This window comes from Dipodomys ordii, unplaced genomic scaffold (genome assembly GCF_000151885.1).
Source record: "Dipodomys ordii isolate 6190 unplaced genomic scaffold, Dord_2.0 Scaffold143, whole genome shotgun sequence".
Classification (NCBI taxonomy): Eukaryota; Metazoa; Chordata; class Mammalia; order Rodentia; family Heteromyidae; genus Dipodomys; species Dipodomys ordii.
In genome coordinates this window covers 2,140,331-2,159,853 of record NW_012267359.1, presented here as the reverse complement: position 1 = coordinate 2,159,853, position 19,523 = coordinate 2,140,331, and the positions used below count along the sequence as shown (strand labels likewise).

The window sequence follows — 19,523 nt, the reverse complement described above, 5'->3', positions numbered from 1 at the left end:
CACTGTGGCTCAAGTGGTAGAGCGCTAGCCTTGAGCTGAAGAGCTGAGGGACAGCACCCAGGCCCAGAGTTCAGGCCCCACGACCGGACCCCCCCCCAAAAAAAGCCAGAAGATGTGTGGCTCAAATGGCAGAGCACCAGCCTTGAGCAAAGCTGAGGGACAGTGCCCAGGACCTGAGTTCAAGCCCCAGGACCGGCACACACATGCACACACACAGACACACACAGAAGGAAGAACAGGGACGAGGCCCTGGTCTGGCGCATGCCAGCTGCTCCTGTCCCTGCTCACCGCAGTGCAGCCTCCACACCCAGCAGGTGCTGGTACATGAGCTGGGCCTCCAGGTCATGGTCAATGGGGTCGTTCCACTCCTGCAGCGTCACCCGGGACCGAGTTTTATCACAGCCCAGATCTGACAGCAGAGAGCACAGAGTTACCCGGTGGTCATCACGCATGCCCAACTGCCTGGCCCTACAAGATAGGGTCTGGATGGGGCGGGGGTAGACTCCTCAGGGGTCCCTGGCCCTGCCTATGGCACCCCAACATTTTCTGGGAGATTGCCTGCCTGCCTGGAGGTTGCTGTGAACCACAAGATGGGCTGGACTGTCAGGTTTTTTGTTGTTGTTTGTGCTAGTCCTGGGGCTTGAACTCTGGACCTGGGTGCTGGCCCTGAGCTTTTTTTTTCCCAAGGCTAGCTCTCTACCACTTGAGCTACAGCCATGCAGGTGTGGTAGATGAGCTGTGTCTCAATCTCTTTTTTTGGTAGTTAATTGGGGATAAGAGTCTCCCAGACTTTCCTGCCTGGGCTAGTTTCAACCTACAATCCTCAAATCTCAGCCACCTGAGTAGCTAGGATTATAGGTGTGAGAATTTTGTGTCTGACTGGGCTGCTGGCCTTGTGGATTTTGCTGAGTTGACTGCACCCTCTCCCCATACCTCCCTCCTCTCTCCTGGAGGTTGGATGCAGGGCTTTGCACTTGCTAGGCAAGCATTCTACCATTTGAGCCATGTCTCCAGCCTACTTTGGCATCTCTTAAGCTTCAATTTCTCCCCTGTGGAATGGGCTATCAGACCCTGTCTCCGTGGGCCATGCTGGGTTACAGCCAGAGGCTGCAGGTATGTTGCTCAGCCAGCAGCTCCTCGCAAATGACCCCCTCCCACTGGTCCACCCCAAAGACGGGGCAGGGACCACACTGGGTATGGCGGGGGGGGGGGCGTGGAGGGGGGAGGAGTTGTCTGTTCCAATGGCATTTCCCATGCCAGGCTCGGGACCAAGGCTCAGCTCTGTGAGGCAAGTAAGAACAAGGTGAAGAACGTCTTGAAAGTTCTAGAACTTCATTGTCCAATAGAGTCACTGTTCAATAAGGTATTTGATAAATGAAATTTGAAAAATAAAAACCCAGTATTAATGTTAGCTGTACTAGCCACATTTCCTCCCTCCCTCCCTCCCTTCCTTTTTTCCTTCCTTCCTTCCACCAATACTCAGCCGTATCCTTTTTGTTTTGTCTCATTATGCAGCCCAAGCTGTCCTGGAACTTGCATTTTTCCTCCTTGGCCTGAGAGCTGGTACTATAGGTGTGAGCTACCACACCCCACACACCGCACCTGCTACACTAACCACATTTCAAATGCTCAACAACCATTTACGATGATAGCTAGAGTGCTAGAGTTCTAGAACTCCTCTCTGCTCTTTCTTTAGTGCTCAAAGCCCCAAGGTCTTTCCAACCCACAGCTCTGGGATCAGGCTGCCAATGTAGATATGCAAACTTGAATTCTGGACTGGTCAGTAGTGAATTCCTCAAGTGCATTCCTCACAACATGGGCTCTAGAAGAAACTCTTCTTCAAAGAAAGGGTTCCACAGAGCACCCCCAGAGTTCCCTTTCAAGTGAGTTTGAGAAACACTAAACTGGATTCTAACAAGTTTTCAGACCTCTTCAATATTTTCAGTCATGTGCAATACACACAGCCTGGGGCACTATCCAAACCCTGCGATCCTGGAACGCTTCTGTGCCCAGATCATCCTGGCCAGGTAGGCCCAGGACCCCTCTCTGAGATGCAATGCAGGGGCCCAGCCTCTGCCCCCACCTGTCTTGTCCCTTTGGTGGCAGCAGCTCCACTTGTCCCCTCGGAAGACACCAGGGTGGTAGGAGCCCAGCAGGCCGGTATTGTTGACGCTCACCTTGCGGAGTGCAGACAGCCACTGGTTCAGCTCGTTCACACACTGCGGGGCCAGGCACCAGCAGTCACTTCCTGTGGGAAGTCTTCCCAACACCCATCCCTGCCTGCCCACCCTCTCCCACCTGCTTGGGTGCCCACATCTGAGGTGGGCCAGGCTCCCAGACACTCAGCCCTGGAACAACACATGCATGCACACACCTTACACTGCAGGTAGGCGGTCTGGAGTCGACCAGCGTCATCCGTGTAGATGACCTGCATGACATGTGAGCTGCCAAAGCTCTTCTCCTCCACCTTCTCTGCTGCCCGGATGTTGGCAAGCTTGATGAGGGCGCTTTTCTGTGGAGGGCAGGCAAGGGGGCTGGGGCCAGGCCAGGCTGTTCCACTTCCGGTCTCTGGCCTTGGCCTCCCCTTTCTCCACACCAGAGGCCAAGTACAAGCCCCAGGACTGGCACACACACGCACACACATGCACAAAGGAAGAAGAGTGACCAGCCCTGGCCTGGCATGTTCCCAGGTTCTGCTGTCCCTGCTCACCGTGATGTGGCCTCCATGCCCAGCAGGTGCCCATGGCTTCCAGGGGCCTGCTCTAGCAGCGACCTTGGCCAATACCACTCACAGTCCCATGGGCTCCCAGTAGGCCTGAGGTGTGAGCTCTGGATTGGGGTCTTTGCACCTGGAACCCTGGGGTCCTGCCTGGCCCAGGCCTGAGCCCTTTTTCTGGTTTACTTCCAACTCCCTTTTGCTTTCCTCATCTCTGTCATGACTGGGTGAGAGAAACTGTGAACCTAAGCATGCCCATCCAGAGGGGGTCCCCAAGCTACCAAGGTGGAACCCATGGCTGGAGGGGATGCTCAGGCCTGCAGTCCCTGCCACACAGGAGGTGGAGGTAGGAGGAGCCTGCGCCTTTCCAGACTCCTTCCCTGACCCCAGGCCTGGGCTGGACTCAGAGGAATGGCCCAGTTGCCCCAGGGCGTGCTAACCTTTTCCTGCCCCTTTCACCAGTCTCCTTCACCCACCTTGGAGCTGGGTGTCTTGGCAAAGCTGAGGGCCTCGGTGGTGAGGGAGAAGTGGAGCTTCTTGAAGGAGGAGGACGTGAGGGGGCCCTTGCCCTTGGTCCTGTGGATGAAGAGCGGGCCCTCCTTCACCGGGGGCGCGTGCAAGCTCAGCGGGTGCAGGTCCAGCTCCGCAGGCCCTGGAGCTAGGAATGAAGGCGAGAGCATGGGCGGGGCCTCGGGCTGGGGGAGGAGGGAACGGAATGGTTGGGCAACGATGGGCGGAGCTAGCAAACACCAGGATCGGTGAGCGGAGCCATAGGCCCTGGGGAAGAGCTAATTGGAGGCCTGGGCAGCAGGGGGCGGGGCTGAACAAACAGGAGTGGGAGGTCAAGGGCAGTAGTGGGTGGGGCCTCATGCACCGGGCGTGGCCATAAGCACGGGAGTGCTGTGTTGTGGGCGTGGCCAGCTGAGTGGGCACGGCTATTGCCGGTGGGCGTGGCCTGCGAGGAAGCCTCACCCTCCTTCTCCTCCAAGTCCACCAGCTTGGTGATAAAGTCTTTCAGCTGTGCCACGCCCTGGCGCACCGTGGGCTGTAGCGGTTCCATCCAAGCCTCTTTGGCTCTGGAAACCGGTGTATCCATGTTGCCCATGCTTTGGACCGCCTAGGGATGGAAGCTGGGTTAAGGGACCACTACACCCCACTCCACTGGAAGAGGCCCAGACCCTGCCTACAGCCATGGGCGGGGAGAGAGGAGGGCCCGGAGTGGATGGGGCATTTCGGGCCTTGGGGGATCTGCTCCTTGAGGCCATCTGGTCCGGCCCTCACTGGCCTTCTGGAGGTTCTAATATAACACCAGGCCACGTGGAAAGCCTGGGTTAGAATTAGACAGTGCAGGCCCCGCCAAAGGCCTTCCCGGGACCCGCGGGGGACACACCACTGCCGGCCCGGGCCTCTGCGATGCCCAGCCGGCCGCCCCGCCGGCTACCCCCCCCCCCCCCCCGCACAGGTCACACCTTGGCCAGCAGGAGCAGCGTGCGGCTGGTGCGGGCGTCCGCGTGCCGCTCCCGCAGGTGGAAGAGCTTGGGTGACATGATGGCGGGAGAGAAGAAACGTAGGCACAGGAAGCTGGTGACGGCGATGAACGGCACGTGCTGGAGGGGTGCGGAGAGAAGAACGGGGATGGATCTCTTGCGTCCTCCGCCAGGCCGGGGCGCCTGCCAAGCCGGACCCCCTTCGCCCCGACCGGCCGCCAGGGGCCGCACCTGGTGCTGTGCGCCCGGGAAGCGCTCGCGCACGCGCCGGAACAGCTGGCGGAAGGTGGCGCGGACCAGCGCGGGGCAGGCGCGCACCGAGCCGCGGAGTGTGCTCAGCAGCGCCGCCAGGTGGGCGCGCAGCGTCTGCACGCTCTGCTCCAGCACCTCGGTCTCGGTTTGTGGCCTGTGCAGCCCGGAGCACCTGCGGGGGAGGGGTCGGGGAGGGAGAGGTGGACCTGATCATTGGGGGACCCACAAGCATGCGGGGGTGTTCTGGGACCTGGGCGTCGCGTCCAGGGGACCCACGCGTGGACTCTGACTCCCGCAGACACAGGCAGTCGTCGAGACCGTGCGCAGATGAGCAGAGAAACCACCGGTAAATCCAGGCATAAGGAACCATTGATGGACACTTACAGACAAGGCCCGCTTCCTCCCCCGGCCTTACCCTACATCCTTAACCTCCACTTTGCTGGGGTCCAGCTCCACGTACTTCTTCTCCTCGAACACCTTGTCAATGATGGGGCCCAGGACGCTGTGCAGATACCGCATCCCTGCCACCTGGGAGCCACCACCAGCTGCATTGGCCACAGCTCACAACAGCAGCTGGCCTCCCCAGCCACCCCCTAACTTCACCCCACCACCGCACCTGCAGATCTGCCTGCAGTATCGTCCAGAGTATTGTCCAGGGTAGTTCTACACACTGCTTCTCTAAGAATGAATGCATGCCTTAATGAATGCGTGAGAGGATGATGGATGCATGCATGCATGCATGAATACATGATGAAAGAATGAGTGTGTAAATTAAGACCGAATAAATGCACACATCCATGAATGAATGAAGGTCCTGGCCTTCATGGGCCCTAGATACCAACAAAACCGGCCTCTCTACACCCTGGTGTCATCCAGTAGGATACACGATCTGCCCCCTCACCTTCAGGAAAGACTCCATAGATTTGGAAGCTAGGGAGTTGCTCCGGAACAGGGTATTGGCCTCACCTACAAGAAGAGGCTCCAGTGAGCAGGGACAGGGGTAAGGGGAGGGCAGAGGACTTGAGGGTTGGGACTCAGGACAGGGCCTCCTGAATACCTCCTGCCTGTCCTCTTCCTCCCCCTCCCTCTTCCTCTGCTTCCTAGCTAAGAAGACCACCTATGGACCCTTGCCCACACTGCCCAGCTCCTCCCGGCCTCACTGGTGCGACTCAGCTCCAGCTGGAACAGCAGGTCCAGAAAGTCCCTGGCCAGTCCCTGCCCCAGGAAGAGCTTGAGCAGGCTGGTGGCCACCTCCTGGCGGCACTCGGTGCTTGTCGTCTCCTCGATTATCTGGATCAGCTGCCCTGGGCCCTGAAGGAGGCAGAGGAGGGCCCAAGGCCTTGAGCACTGACCAGCTCCCAGAAGCCAGTTTGCTACTTTGCAGAAAGGTCTTGGTTTAGTTTCTACTTTAGGGAAAGAATCCAGAGCTAGGCAGACCCTCTGCAACTAAGCCAGGCACCCCTTCTGCCCTGCAGGATCGGTTCCTCCCCCAGAGCCCTCTCACCTGGCTGCCCAGCTTCACCTCCCTGCACAGCAGTTGTACCAAGGGTTGGTAGCAGCTGGACGGAAGCACCGTCTCGTCCCGCAGCCGCACCTCCAACTGCAAGGAGCCCAGGTTGCCCCTGGAACAGGCGGCCTGTGACCACTCCACCCCGACCCAGGCCTCCCAGAGCCACACCCTTTCCAAGCCACACCCCTCCCAGAGCCACGCCTTTCCTGGGACACGCCCCTCCCTCTGCCTACAGCTGGCCTGGTGGCCCTGACTCTTGGCTATTTTCTCTGTTGGAAATACCTTCCTGAAAACACCATCCATCTTCAAAGCCTGGATCCCTGCTGCCTCCAAACCCCTCTGAACCCCAAGATTGACCCATATGGGTGTGCCAGGCTCCCAGCCTCAAATCTATGAACTCCCAGACAACAGTGCCTTCACACAAACCCCCAATGGTCACAACCAGCTGCCAGCAAAACTGAGGCCCAGGCAGATTATCCAACTTGCCACAGCAGCTCTAAGCTATAAGGTTCATTGGTCTAATCACTCGCAATGAGGGCTCTTAGCACTCTCCATGGCCTCCACTGTCCTCTGCAGAATACAGAGGAGTTTCTATCTTCAAGTTAAAGTCTACATAGTGAAACCCTCCTCAAAAAAAATGGGCCTTGGTGGCTCATGCCTGTAATCCTAGCTACTCAGGAGGCTGAGATCTGAGGATCGAGGTTCAAAGCCAGCCCTGGCAAGAACATCCATGAGATTTTCTCCAATAAACCATCAGAAAACCAGAAGTGACACTGTGGCTCAAGAGGCAGTATGCTAACCTTGAGCTGAAGAGTTGAGGGAGAGCGCCCAAGCCCAGAGTTCAAGTCCCATGACTGACAAAAAAAAAAGAGCCCTAAACCAGGTGCTGGTAGGCCTGCCTACTTAGGAGGCAGAAATCTGAGGACATGGTTCAAAGCTAGCCCAGTCAGGGAAGTTATGAGACTCATATTTAATTAAGTAGCTAAAAAGCTGAAAGTAGAGCTATGGATCAAGTGGTAGAGAACCAAGATTTGAGGGACAGAAGGTTTGAGTACTCAGCTCATGCATATACACGAGAACCCTCAGCTGCTTCTATGGAAATCCCTTGGCCTGGCCACACATCCAGCTACCCCTCTCTGCCCAGTAAATGGCAGAGATGAGGGTGGAATTCTAGGGTCTTCGACAGGCAGGCAAAGAAGAATTACACCATGGCACATGTGGGAGATGCAAACAGGCCAGAAAGTTTCTAAACTAAGCAAAATAAAACCCACGACACCATACCCTCTTAGAGTATTTTTTAGTACAAGTAAGTATATCTTCAATACTATATATCTGTTCTTGTTTTCTTTTGCTTCTTCTTTTTTTTTTGGGGGGGGGGTCCGGTTGTGGGGCCTGAACTCTGGGCCTGGGCGCTGTCCCTCAGCTCTTCAGCTCAAGGCTAGCGCTCTACCATTTGAGCCACAGCGCCACTTTCGGCTTTTTTCTTTTTGCTTATGTGGTCCTGAGGAATCGAACCCAGGACCTCATGCATGCAAGGCAAGCACTCTGAGCCACCTTCCCAGCCCCTTCTTTTGCTTCTTGAAACAGGATCTTACTATGTAGCTCAGGCTGGCCTCAAACTCAGGATTCTCCTGTCTCAGCCTCCTGAGTGCTGGGATTACAGAAGTACATCGCTAATCTGGTTTATACTGTAATTCTTTTTTTTTTTTTTCTGGTAGTGGCACTTAGGATTGAACTCAGGACATACACCTTGGAAGATAAGCACCTCTGTAGTCCTTTTTTGTTTTTAGTTTGTTTCCAGACAGAGACTTGTGCTGTAGTTCAGACTGTTATTGTACCTCAGTCCTTAACCTCTGTCTCCTGAGTAACTGGGGTTATAGGCATGACAATCATGCCTGGCCCTTACATATGGGTAGTGGATACTAAAACCTTTTTCACACATGGCTCACACATGTACTCCTAATCAGGAGGCTGAGATCTGGAGATCCTGGTTTGAAGTCAACCTGGGCAGAAAAATCTGTGAGATCCTTATCTCCAATTAACGAGCAAAAAAGCTGGAGCTATGGCTCAAGTGGTAGGGACTAGCCTTGGGCAAGAAAAGCTCAAGGACAGCACCCAGAACCTGAGTTTCAGCCCTGGGACCAGCACGCGCACACACACACACACACACACACACAATTTACTATCTCTGCAATTAGGTTGTAACAGGGGTCCCATCTTTTACCTGACACCCCTATTCCTGGAGACTCTTGGGAAGGGGGTTGCAGAGCTATAACTCATAGACAGAATGGAGAGGTCTGCAGAGAAGCCCAAAAAGAGAAAGGCCGGAAGGCTTGTTCTAGAAACTGCCAGAAAACAGAAAGCCTTTGAGTGCATAATTGAGGGCTGTAGGAGAGAGGTCAGAGCCCATCTGGATGAGAAGGGTCCAGGCCTGGTGGGTAAGGGCTGTGGGAAATGTGGACCTGTGTCCCCTGAGCCCTAACCAACTACCTACCCTGCCTACTACCCACAGCCAATGCTCCATCTTCATCCTCCACCCTGGGTAGCCGCCCGCACTCACTCCACTCGCAGCCGCTGTTTGGCCTGGTGGGGCTGCAGCCGGAACCAGCCCTCTTCCTGCTGAGCTGCACACAGACTCTGGACATTGACCACTACCTGAGGGCAGAGCACACAGGGCTGGGACACACGGGTCTATTCCAGGCAAACGATGTTCTCTTAGCAGAGAGGAGCACCTGGCAAAGGGCTCAGAGCCCCCGTGGCAGTGGGGCTGCAGCTGGTCCAGGTGAGGCCGGGTGCAGGTGACAGGTGGCCCCTTAGGGGATGGGAACGCTGCTTACTTTGCCCAGAAAGTCATTGCGGCTGACGAGGTCCCAGTCCCAGGCCTCCACACACAGGGCCTCTGTGGCCCCATCCTCCAGCTCAAATTCAAATGTCTCATTCCAGCGTGGGTAGCAGGATTTCTTCACCACCTACCAGAAAAGGACAGGCTTGGAAGGGGTTGGGACTTCAGGCCCCGAGTTTAATCCCCCGTTCTGCAAAAGAGAGGGGTAATGGGGGTAGCACTTGCTCTCCAGGGCTCCCCAGATACAGCTCAGGACAAAGGTACCCCTAGCTCTGCAGTAGCAGAAAAACAACAACAAAACACTTCCTGTGCAAGGGCTGGAGGCATGCCTTGAGCAGTATACACTCTAAATAATAAAAACCAGCTGGGCACTGGTGGCTCATGCCTGTAATTTTAGCCACTCAGGAGGTTGAGATTTGAAGATGGAGGTTTAAAGCCAGCCCGGGCAGGGAAGTCCATGAGACTTCAATTATCTCCAATTATCTGCATCTACTTCTCTGAGCCCTCCTCTGGAAGACTGCAGTCCCCACCTGATCTCCCGGATGATGGTGAGGTCTGGTGAGGAGGTGAAGCAGAAACAGTGGGAGGGAGCTCAAACCTCCCTGTCCCCTCCCTCGCCTGCCCTCCTTCTCACCGAGGTCTCCTGAGTCCGGCCTTTGTATCTCACTCGAACAAAAGGGTCAGATGTGCCGTTCCAGTCCTTGGGGGCCAGGTCCCTGGTGACAGGATGGAGACATCAGATTGTCCACTGGTCACCTCGGGTCACCCCCGCCCCCACTCCCACCCACAGCAAGGCCTGGGTGCATCCAGTGCCTGGTAAGCTGGGAGTACACTGCTCTTCCCCTCTCCTCACAACCATCACCCCATGTTCCCAAACAAGGCCATAGGGGGGGGAAGGGGACGCCTACAGTCTCTAGACCCAGCTGGAGAGGGGGCGGGGCCAGAGCAGCCTGGATGGACCAGCCGGGCCACGCCCCCACAAACCTGGGCATGCCCCTCCCTCTGCTTCCTGAGGCCGTTATAGGGAGGAGGCTTAGCGAGCTAATGCCTTCTAGAAGGCCTGTCGCGGAAATAACATCCCCTGCTCCAGGAGGGGTGGACCGCTCTGACCCTCCCTGGACTTCCCTCTCTCCCTAGGTGCCTCTTCACCAAGCCCAAACCCGGTCCTTGCCCCCCACACTCTAGATCTCCAGGAGAACAAGAAAGCCATGCTTCTATCTGCCATAAATATTTTCTGCTCATTTCCTTTTCTGTGTTTTAATTTTTCAGCTGCTCAGGCCCGTTTTCTAAGACTGTAAGAGATGCTGAGCAGACATCGCTGCCTCACTTCCATCATCTCAGCTACCTGGGCGGCTGAGATCTGAGCGAGGATACAGGTCAAGGCGTGCTGAGCCAGGAGAGTCTGTGAGACTCTTGTTTCCAATTAGCCAGAAACAAAGCCAGGAGTAGAAGTTTTGGCTCAAGTGGTAGAGCATCAGCTTTGAGTGAAAAACCAAGGGGACAGTCCCCAGGCCTGGATGGAGTTCAAGTTCCAGGAGCAGCACACACACACACCAAAAAACAAAAGCTGTAAGGGGCGGGGGGGGGGGGGGGGGGTGTGCAGGCCAGTGGTAGAGCTCTTGCTCAGCATAGCATAACAAAGGCCCTGGTTCCATCCCTAACACAGAAAACAACTAACTGAACGACACCTGCTTGACGGAATGCCTAGGTTTGGCCTTGCAATCCTCCCCCCAGAATGGTCAGGAGGTGTTTTCCTCCCCTGGGGCAACTGAGGTGTCTTGCAGGGCGTTCAGGCCTGGACACACCTCTCCCCTTTACCTCCCCCCATTCCGAGAGTCTTGCTAAGAGGCCAGAGAGGCCACGTGTCCCCAACAAATCCCAAAGGAAAAAAGCTCTGGGGATTCTGGATGGCCAAAGAGGGATGGGAGGACTCAGGCCCGCCCCACGCCTGTGGGTGGAAGAACTGGACTGTGTGAGCACGCGTTCGCATTCACGCCCCAGACAGCCTGGTGCCTGGTAAATGAGAGGATGGAGGATGGGGGTGGACAGAAGCTGATGGCCAGGGAAAGAGGGACTACATGTGGGGGTGGCCTGTGGCTGCCTCCCAACACCCCAGCCCCAGGGCAGAAAATAAAGGCCATGTACAAGATGTTCAACCCCTCATTTTACAGGGGAGACTCCTTCCTCCCAGACAGGAAACTCCTGTGGGCTCCCCTTGCTCTGGGGTACTGGCTGGCTCAGGACAGACCATGGCCCCAGGAGCAGGGGGGACAAGGGGGCTCCAGGACAGAGACTGGAGTCAGAAGGGAAGTCACCTCTCATGGAGTGGAGGGTGTGACTCACCCTCAGGCCCAGACAGGAGTGGGGCTTGTAGCTAAAAATAGCCCACGGGCGCGGGGGGGGGGGAAGTGGCCCTGTCACAGGTGACTCAGGCCCAGGGAGCCACTGTCCCCCCTGGGAGCACCGCCCCCACTCCAGTTTCTGGAGATTTTTAGCAACTCTACATTTCTCATCTTACAGAAGACCTACACACACACACACACACAGAGCCAGTCATCCCAGGGCAAGCCCAGCCCTGGCATGAGGCAGGGGGTGAGGGGCTGTCTGAGCATAGTTTAGGGTCTCCTTGACCCCTGTTCTATGATGTTGGGAGACCCTCACTCCTGCCTGAAGGGCCACATCCCAAGTGGCAGTCACCCAGGAACCATTTTCCAGTCAGGACAAGTTCCCTAGATCTCCCCAAATCTCTCTCTCCCTCCGCCGCCCCCTCACACACATACACACTGGGGGCTGAACTCAGAACTCACACACTTGCAAGGCAGATGCTCTACCACTTGCACCACCCCATCCAGCCTTGTTTTGTATTTGTTGTGTTTGAAGTAGGGTTTCCCTTTATGCCCTGGACATCCCGGGCGGAGATCCTCCTCCTTGTGCTTTCCCTGTAGCTAGGAGGGTAGGCGCATGCTAGCATGCCTAGCCATTGTTTGCGATGGCATCGAGCCAACTTCTTTAATGCCCAGGCTGGCCTGGAGCCATGATTTTCCCCAATCTCTGCTTATCAAGCAGCTAGGATTACAGGCGTGAGCTACTGAGCTTGGCTTTCCCAGAGCTCTTGATCCTCTTTCCTGCCCTGGTCTTTCTTGGAGCTGGGATTTGCAGTCATGGCTATAACCTATCCTGGCTCTCTCTTGAGAGCAGACCTAGGAAAGGGGAGGCCCTGGGGCCTGGAGGTAGAGGAGGGAAGGCAGAAGTTCAGCTCCCACACAGGCTCTTCAGTTTCATGGGTGCACTGCTCCTCCCCCACTTCTTACCTGGCCTCGAGGACAGAGCAGCGCAGCAGGCGGCTGTGGGTCCCGGGCGCCACCTCCAGCCGCAGGTGGATCTCCCCCTGGACCTCCTCATCAGGGTTGACCTCCGTCAGGTGGGCCCAGCCGCTGAATCCTGCAGGGCTGCAGCTCAGCCAGGGGCTGGTCTCTCCCCTCCTCCCCCTTCACCCTCAGCCTGGCCAGGGATCACACAGTCCCTCCATCACCCCCCACACCCCCATGGAACCTTCTGGAGTGCTTATGAAGGGCTGCTTCTTCAGTAGGAGAGGGGGAAACTGAGGCAGGAAGCTGAGCAACGGCAGCTACAAGAGGTGAGACTGGAGTGGGGGTCAGTGATCAGCCTGTTTCCCTCACTATGGTGACTACTACATTTGGGAGTCTTGACCCAGACTTGCCAGGGGACTGACCTCTCTGTCCTCAGCTTCCCCATCTTAAAATAGGAAGACAGCAGTGGTCCTTCCAAGCACCAGGAGGGCTGGGACCACTGTGGGGGAGACCTGTGGCCTGGCAGAGCTGGAGGCTCCATGAGTCAGAGTCACATACCCCCCTCCTCCACCCCCCGTCCAGGCCTCACAGACAGGAGCAGGTGTGCGGGGTGAGAGCGTCACAGGGGCTCAGGTGGCAGAGCCTGCAAGCACCCAAGGGCTCTCGGTCTGACCCTTGGGAAAGCCCAGAGACCTTCCCAAGATCACACAGCAAGGAGGGGCAGGGCTGATGCCCCCAAAGGAGATCTGTTTCTTTCTTTTTTTTTCTGAGTCTGGTTGTGGGGCCTGAACTCTGGACCTGGGCGCTGTCCCTCAGCTCTTCAGCTCAAGGCTAGCGCTCTACCACTTGAGCCACAGCACCACTTCCGGCTTTTTTTCTTTTTTGCTTATGTGGTACTGAGGAATCGAACCCAGGGTCTCAGGCATGCAAGGCAAGCGCTCTACCACTGAGCCACCTTCCCAGCCCCAGGAGATCTATTTCTAAAAGTTATCCCTGGGTTCCTCCTGCCTGGAGCAGCACCAGAACAAACCCTCGGGCTCAGGCTGGGGGCCCCACAGGGTACAGACAGGGTACAGGAGCGGTCCTGATCTGGAGAAAGGCTCCCTCAGCCACTTCTGATTGCGGAGGCCCTGCCTCCCACCATGAGCAACGCTTTTGCCCCAGGAAAGGCATTGCGGTCAGAGTCTGGGGGGTGCTGGGGTGGCCAGAGGCCCAGGCAGCTGGGCTGAGTGGAAGAGGCCTTCCCTGAGCTCAGTCAGGACCGCTGAGCCCACAGGAGAGGCTTGGAGTAGGGGGCAGCCAGGGGCTGGGAAGCCAGTGGGGCTGGAAGGAGAAGAGTGGAGGAGGGCAGCAGGTGCCGGGCCGGGCTGCCTCATGGGCATCTTACCCTTAGGGTGAGAGGCCAGCGTCTCCCTTGTCAGGCAGACCTTGCCGATCACGTCATCTCGGCTAGGGGTGGACATGGGAGTCAGAGCTGAGCCCTGGAGATCTAGCAGTCTCCCCCTCACCCCACAAGCTGAGGGTCCCCTTTGGGGATCAGGGAGGTTGGCACTCCTGTCGCTTGTAAGGCAGCCCAGCAGAAGTGAGCCCAGGACCCTCATGTAGGCCTTGGGCACGAGCCATGTCAGCACGCTGACCTGAGTGCACACCCAGTTCATGGTGCCCATTTCTGAGCTCACACCCCCATGCACAGACACCTGCACACCCAGCCCTGCCCCCTCCCAGGCCCTTGGGGCACCCCTCTCCCCCATCAGGCTGCAAAGACGACCAGAAAGAAGTCCTGAGTGGCCTGGGCTGGGGAGCAGCAGATGGTCACCTACAGGCACAGCTGCAGGGCAGGGTACACACACCTGAGCGCATCCTCATCCAGGACCTCGAAGGCCACACTGTGGAAGGTGGGGGGCACATGCACTTGATAGTCCTCACCCCAGAAGGGGCACAGGGTCTTCCACACGGTGGCTGTCCTGCAGGAGAGGACACTCAGTGCCCGCCCAGGATGCTCCCACTTTGGGCAAGTTATTTAGTCTGCACCTCAGTTTCCTCAACTGTCAGTGGGTTTAATGATCCAGAACCCAGCTCACTGTAAATGAATGAGACGGGCCAGCAACAGGTCAGCACCCAGCCCGGCAGGGTGCTGCGACAGTGTGGTGACTGTCCTCTGTTTTCTCTCAGGGTTGGGAAGGCGGCTTAGATGAACAGAGCCAGGTGACAGGCTCTTGGCTGCCTGCCTGGCTGCCAATAGCTAATCTCATCCCTGAACCAGAGTGAAGGTCAATAATCAGAAAGATCAGCTACAGGTGGTTCTCGCTTGGCAACAGCTGGTGTGTTAGGGATTTCAGGGCCTCCTCAACCACTTCAACCACCTCCTCCTGGAGCAGCTGGTGCCTGGGTGAGGGAGACCCACCCACCCTGAGCCTGAGGTTTAGTGATGAAGCTCCGCCCACCCCAGGGTCTGGACCCAGCCCACCCTGGGCCTTCATGATGAAGCCACGTCCCCCCTTTCCTCCCACCCACCTGGACTTGGGGTTAGGGATGAAGCCATGCCCAAAGGGCTGGGGCAGGTACCTGATGATGGGCTCGTTGTCCACTTTCACGATGCAGTAGGGGTCACTGCTGCCCGTGCTACAAGACAGAAGGGTGGTGAGGCGGGGCTGGGTCTCTTGGACAGTGCCTGCCTCATTCATGGATAAAACCTTAGCAGCTGAGGTTCCATCCTGAGCTAAAACTCAGTCACCACTGAGGCCAGAAATGTGCCCCCACCCTCATGTTAGAGGAGACAGTGAGGGCAAGGCTGGGCCTAGGGCTGGAGGGGCGGGGTCCCCTTCCACAACCCTGGGTGTGGACGCCTCAGAGTGCCTCCCACCCTGCCCCTGCCTGCAGCACATCTGAAACAGACTTTGGGCCCCAGTGCCAGTCATCACGTCTCTAATCCTCAGGAGTCCGCGATCTGAGGATCAGGGTTCGAAGCCAGCCCAGGCAGGAAAGCAAAGTGAGACTCATCTCCAATGAGTCACCAAAAAGCTGAAAGTGGAGATGCAGCTCAGTACCAAAATCTATCCCTGTGTGCTCCTCTGAGTTTCCCGTGCTGCTGCCCTGGCGGGGAGGGGGCGGGGGGCTCCCTGCCTGCTCCCCATCAGAGACAAAAGGAAGCCTTCCCCGGGGATCCTGCTGTCCCCTCAGCCCCTCCCATTATGCTTCCCCATCCCAGTCCACCCCTTCCCCCACACGATCAATATGTCCGCAGGACCCAGCACAGCGCTTGGCACAAGGTGGGGTCCCTGTGAGTATTCAATGAATTAATAAACAAGTGAGAGAATGAATGAATGAATGACACCCCTTGACCTCCCAGGCTTGTGGAGAAGGAGGGTTGGGAAAGACAAGCCCAGGACATATGGTTGAGAGGGGGACCAGGGTGGGTACTGGACAAGAGGGCGGGTGGACTGTCTCTGGAGCTGTCCCTGGGGCCAGGCTTCTGTAAAAAGGAAGTTCACTTGTGGAAGAGTGGGGAATTTCGTCTTCTACTTCCCAATTCTGTAACAGGGCTCTTCCCGCAGAGGAAGCTACCCGAACGCCCACCCAAGGCTGGAAATGTTTGCCAAGGCCACTTTGGCATGTCAAGTGGGTGTAATCCTAGCTTACAGGGAGGCTGCCTGGGTCCCCGAGGTGACATCAGATGGCCAGAAGGAGCCCAGGAGACCCTTCATCCTCTGCAATCACCAAGATCACCTCTGTGAACAGGCCAGCTTGCAGCTGCCAGCCCAAAGCCTCAAGCAATTAAGGCTCCTGGGCACCCCAGGGGCAGGGCTGGGCTGCCAGCCTCAGGCATGGAGCATATATTTACACAGTGAGCTCAGAGGAAGCAGAAGAGGTTAGTGCCCGCTGAGGTGGCAGGGCACCTTCTTCACAGGGTTTTCCCTCTACCCTGCCATGCAACTTACTCTGGGGACTCCTCCAGGCAGGAAACCTTTCACCCCTGAAAGCCCAGCATCACCCACCACTCAGCTCCCAGTGCAGCCTACCAGCTCACGAATAGTCGAGTTGGCAGCCGGGACTGATGGGTAAAGATTGGAGGCAGAAACAGCCACAAGCATGCAGGATAGCCAGGAGGAGGGGACTGGACTGGGGGTGGGGGGCAGTGTCAGGATGAGGAGAGGCCAGGTGTACACATCTGGTAAGGGCTTGGGACATGTCAGCGGCCCATGCCACTCCAGCCTGGTGAGGGACCTGGGCAGGCCCCTCTCCCATGGCTGAACTCAGGGCCTTCAATTCCTAGGCAGGTGCTCCACCACTTCAGTAACCCTCCCAGGATTTTTTGCTTTCATTACTTTTCAGGTAGGGCCTTCAGTTTTTGCCCAGGACTAGAGCAAACCTTGATCTTCCTACCTCTGCCTCCTATTAAGCTGGGTTTACAAGCATGAACCACAGTGCCCGGCCCCCTCTTTTTCTTCCCCAAGACAGCAGACAGTATCTTGCCTGGTTACTTTGTGGGCCTCTATATTTAGGGCCTTGGCAGTTTCTAGGCTGTGGAAGAGGAAAGAGAGGGCAAACCCCAAAATAGCCTTGGGCCTGTCCCCAGGGCTACTGGGCGTGGGAACCAGTGGGCCACTGGTCACTATGGGGCTAGCCTTTTCCCAGCTGACCTGGGTATGGAGGGATGGGAGAAACTGAGAGGTGAGCAGGTTCTGAACACTGCTTGTGACAAGAGCCCCGCTGTGCCTGTGCCCCGAAAGAGGAATAAAACCACACAAGTGGACGTGGTGGGCGGGAGGGGGCAGGCGGCATGGAGAGTCCCTCAGGACTGTCCCAGTCTGACAGGCCACGAGGACAGACGGTATGTGGGAAGCCATGGCTACAGGACGCTTGGTGCTGCTCAGGACACAAGCCTGAGCTGGTGAGACACGGTGAAGGGGACTTACCACCACCTCAGCCTTGGCCACTTTCTGTGGCCACCAAACGCCTCCTGGCCTCGCAGTCAGATGCTGTACATGGGACCCCCAAGGGCATCCTGCCAGCCCTATAAAGCAAGTAGGCTGCAGCCAGCAGCGTAGGTCTCAGTCCTGACTTCTCTGCCCCCCTACTGTGCAGCCTCCGCAAATGCCTTGCACACCCTCAGCCTGTTTCCCCATCTGCCAACGTAGCTCATGAGAGACACCCAGCAAAGGTCTCTAGTCCTTATTCTCGGGCAAGGGCAGGGCCAAGACCATGACTCACAGTGCTGGCCCTCACAGTTGGCAGGGACAGGCAGCCCCTAAACTGCTGCTACCCAAGGGATTCCTCTAGCTGACCAGGGTGCTGAGGGCAAGAAAGGAAGCCAAGAACCCTGCCCAAGGACACTAGGAAAAACCCTGGGGAGGAGAAGATACTTGAGAAGGGTTCTGAAGGATGAAGAGAAGTTTTCCGGGGGGCACTCTGCAAGGCACTGCAGATGCTGAATGCAGGGATCCTTAACACCCACAGGCAGAGGCGGAGCTTCAAAGGGCAGCTATGCCCCAGATGTGACCGCGCTGAGCTGGGTTTAAGACAGATGACAGGTTGGAGCAGTGTACCCCATGCACCCTGGGACAGGCAGGGGAGAGGAGGAAATGGGGGAGAGAACATGCAAGTGGGGGGGAGGGGCTAGGGGACAGAAGAGGATAGAGATCTCAGAGACAGAACGCACAGGACTGGGTGACCCCCTATCCCTCAAGAATGGAGGCCCCTGGGCTGTGCAGAGGGCAGGGCCCTGGGTGCATGGCCTCCCAAGTAGGGGCAGAGCCCTTGAGCTTCTGCACCCAGGGCTGGTGTGAGCCTGGAGGCAGGCACCAGGACCAGCTGCTGCAGGGCTGGGGGTGGGGGGGAGGCGACAGACACAGGGGCTGCTCCTCCCAGCCAGCCACCAGCCAGAGGAGGCCAGGATGACCTAGTTACCAGTGCCAGGGTGGGGATGGGAGGTTGCTCAGAGGAGGGGCCTGAGGGCTGAGCCCCTGTTTCTTCCTAAGGGAGAGACCGCATTCCCTGCTGCTGCCCCATCTCCACCAGAGCTCAGAAACCCACCTGGAGATGGCCCACCCCCTCCCTCATGGTTGCCATGGTAACTGCTGAGCTGGGCCTCTCGGAGCCCAGGGGGCCTTGAACTGGAACCACTGCTGCTGAGCTTTCTGGGAAGCTCAGAGAGGTCATGTGCGTGACAGTTACAGAGATGCCCCCGCACCCCCTACTCCTCCTACCTCCCCCACTCCCATCCCCACTTCTCACTACCCTCTTCTCCACATCCAGAAAGCCCTGCTAGGGGCAGGGAGGTTCCTGTCCAGCAGCCTCTGAACCCAAGGACTGCACAGGGCTCCCCCCTCCCCATCCCAGGGCTCCCCTCTCCCCATCCCTCTTCCAGACCACCAGAGGCTTCCAGCTTCACGCCTTCTACCTGTCCTATTAGTGGGATTTCAGACCCTAAGTTCCCAGAAGGGGAAACTGAGGCTTCGTGAGCAAGGGTCCCTAGGGCCAGGGCTCTTCTGATAAAAGGGAGACAAGGGGTCTCCGACAGCTCCCCAAATCTGGCCAAGGAGCAAGATGCCACCTGTTGGGCACCCTGGACTCGAGCCCCCCGGAAGCAGTGCTTCCGGCCTCCCTTTTTCTGTCTGTAGTTTGGGGTCAAGTGAGCCCAGCATGGAGGGGTGAGGCGGAGGATTGAAGGGATGCTAGGGCAAAGTGCACACGCCACGCTCATCAGCGGGTTCCCCTCCCCAACATCCCAGGCCCCCCCAACATCTGAACCCCACTCCTCGTGGGAGTCTCTCCCCTCCCAGGTGTGTGGCATAAAGTCCGGGACAGCCCCAGGCCCCACTGTGTTTCAGGTGCACACTTGGGTACCATGGGCACGGGTGCACAGAGGAAGGCCTGTTTCCAGGGGCACCCCGCCCCTCGCAGCCACACCCTGCACAGCTCTGGCCAAGCACCCCTGCGCGGTTTGACCCCTCCAGGACCTCGGGGCTCGCTGGGCCCCTCACGTCCCCACCCCTCCTCCAAGCCCGGCCCGCACCCACACCTTTCTCCTGGTCACCTGGGCTCCTCCTCCCGGTCGTCATGGTCACCCCCTCCTTCCTGATCACCTCCTGCTTCAGGTCCTCGCAGGCACCCCCTCCTCCTGGGCACCCCCACCTTCCCGCCACCCCCGTCCCGTGCCGCAGCGGGGCTCCCTGTCCCCGTTTTCCCGCCAGACCCCCCCCCTCGGCCGCGCACGCCTCGCCTCGCCGCGGCTCTGCCTGCGCGGGCCGTGCGGACCCCGGGAAGGCCTGGCTGAAGGGGCGGCGCCCCTCCGAGAAAGTTGGGGCGCCCTCCCTGGCCGCGCTCACATGTCCTTGGCGGGCAGGTTCTTCCCCTCCACGATGCGGATGGACAGCGAGATGCGCTTGGCCATGGCGGGCCGGCA

At 57.8% G+C, this 19,523-nt stretch overlaps 1 protein-coding gene and 1 long non-coding RNA gene across 2 annotated transcripts in view; one reads left to right on the top strand and one right to left on the bottom strand.

Moving 5' to 3' along the window:
- Positions 1–91, top strand: part of LOC105997349 — a 234-nt gene extending 143 nt beyond the window's left edge. The window contains exon 2 of the long non-coding RNA XR_001175641.1: positions 62–91. This is a non-coding gene — a long non-coding RNA (uncharacterized LOC105997349). The remainder of the gene's footprint in view (positions 1–61) is intronic.
- Rasa4b (RAS p21 protein activator 4B) overlaps positions 1–19,511 on the bottom strand; it is a 20,626-nt gene extending 1,115 nt beyond the window's left edge. The window contains exons 1-19 of the mRNA XM_013031728.1: positions 19,447–19,511; positions 14,684–14,740; positions 13,969–14,082; positions 13,506–13,567; positions 12,119–12,248; positions 9,442–9,523; positions 8,803–8,934; positions 8,526–8,620; positions 5,960–6,077; positions 5,616–5,766; positions 5,357–5,421; positions 4,871–4,983; positions 4,435–4,627; positions 4,186–4,323; positions 3,689–3,833; positions 3,193–3,368; positions 2,375–2,512; positions 2,084–2,219; positions 289–409 (exon numbers count right to left, since the gene is read on the bottom strand). Coding sequence (XP_012887182.1) covers positions 289–409; positions 2,084–2,219; positions 2,375–2,512; positions 3,193–3,368; positions 3,689–3,833; positions 4,186–4,323; positions 4,435–4,627; positions 4,871–4,983; positions 5,357–5,421; positions 5,616–5,766; positions 5,960–6,077; positions 8,526–8,620; positions 8,803–8,934; positions 9,442–9,523; positions 12,119–12,248; positions 13,506–13,567; positions 13,969–14,082; positions 14,684–14,740; positions 19,447–19,511 — 2,231 coding nt within the window. The remainder of the gene's footprint in view (positions 1–288; positions 410–2,083; positions 2,220–2,374; positions 2,513–3,192; positions 3,369–3,688; positions 3,834–4,185; positions 4,324–4,434; positions 4,628–4,870; positions 4,984–5,356; positions 5,422–5,615; positions 5,767–5,959; positions 6,078–8,525; positions 8,621–8,802; positions 8,935–9,441; positions 9,524–12,118; positions 12,249–13,505; positions 13,568–13,968; positions 14,083–14,683; positions 14,741–19,446) is intronic.
- Positions 19,512–19,523: the final 12 nt, after the last annotated feature.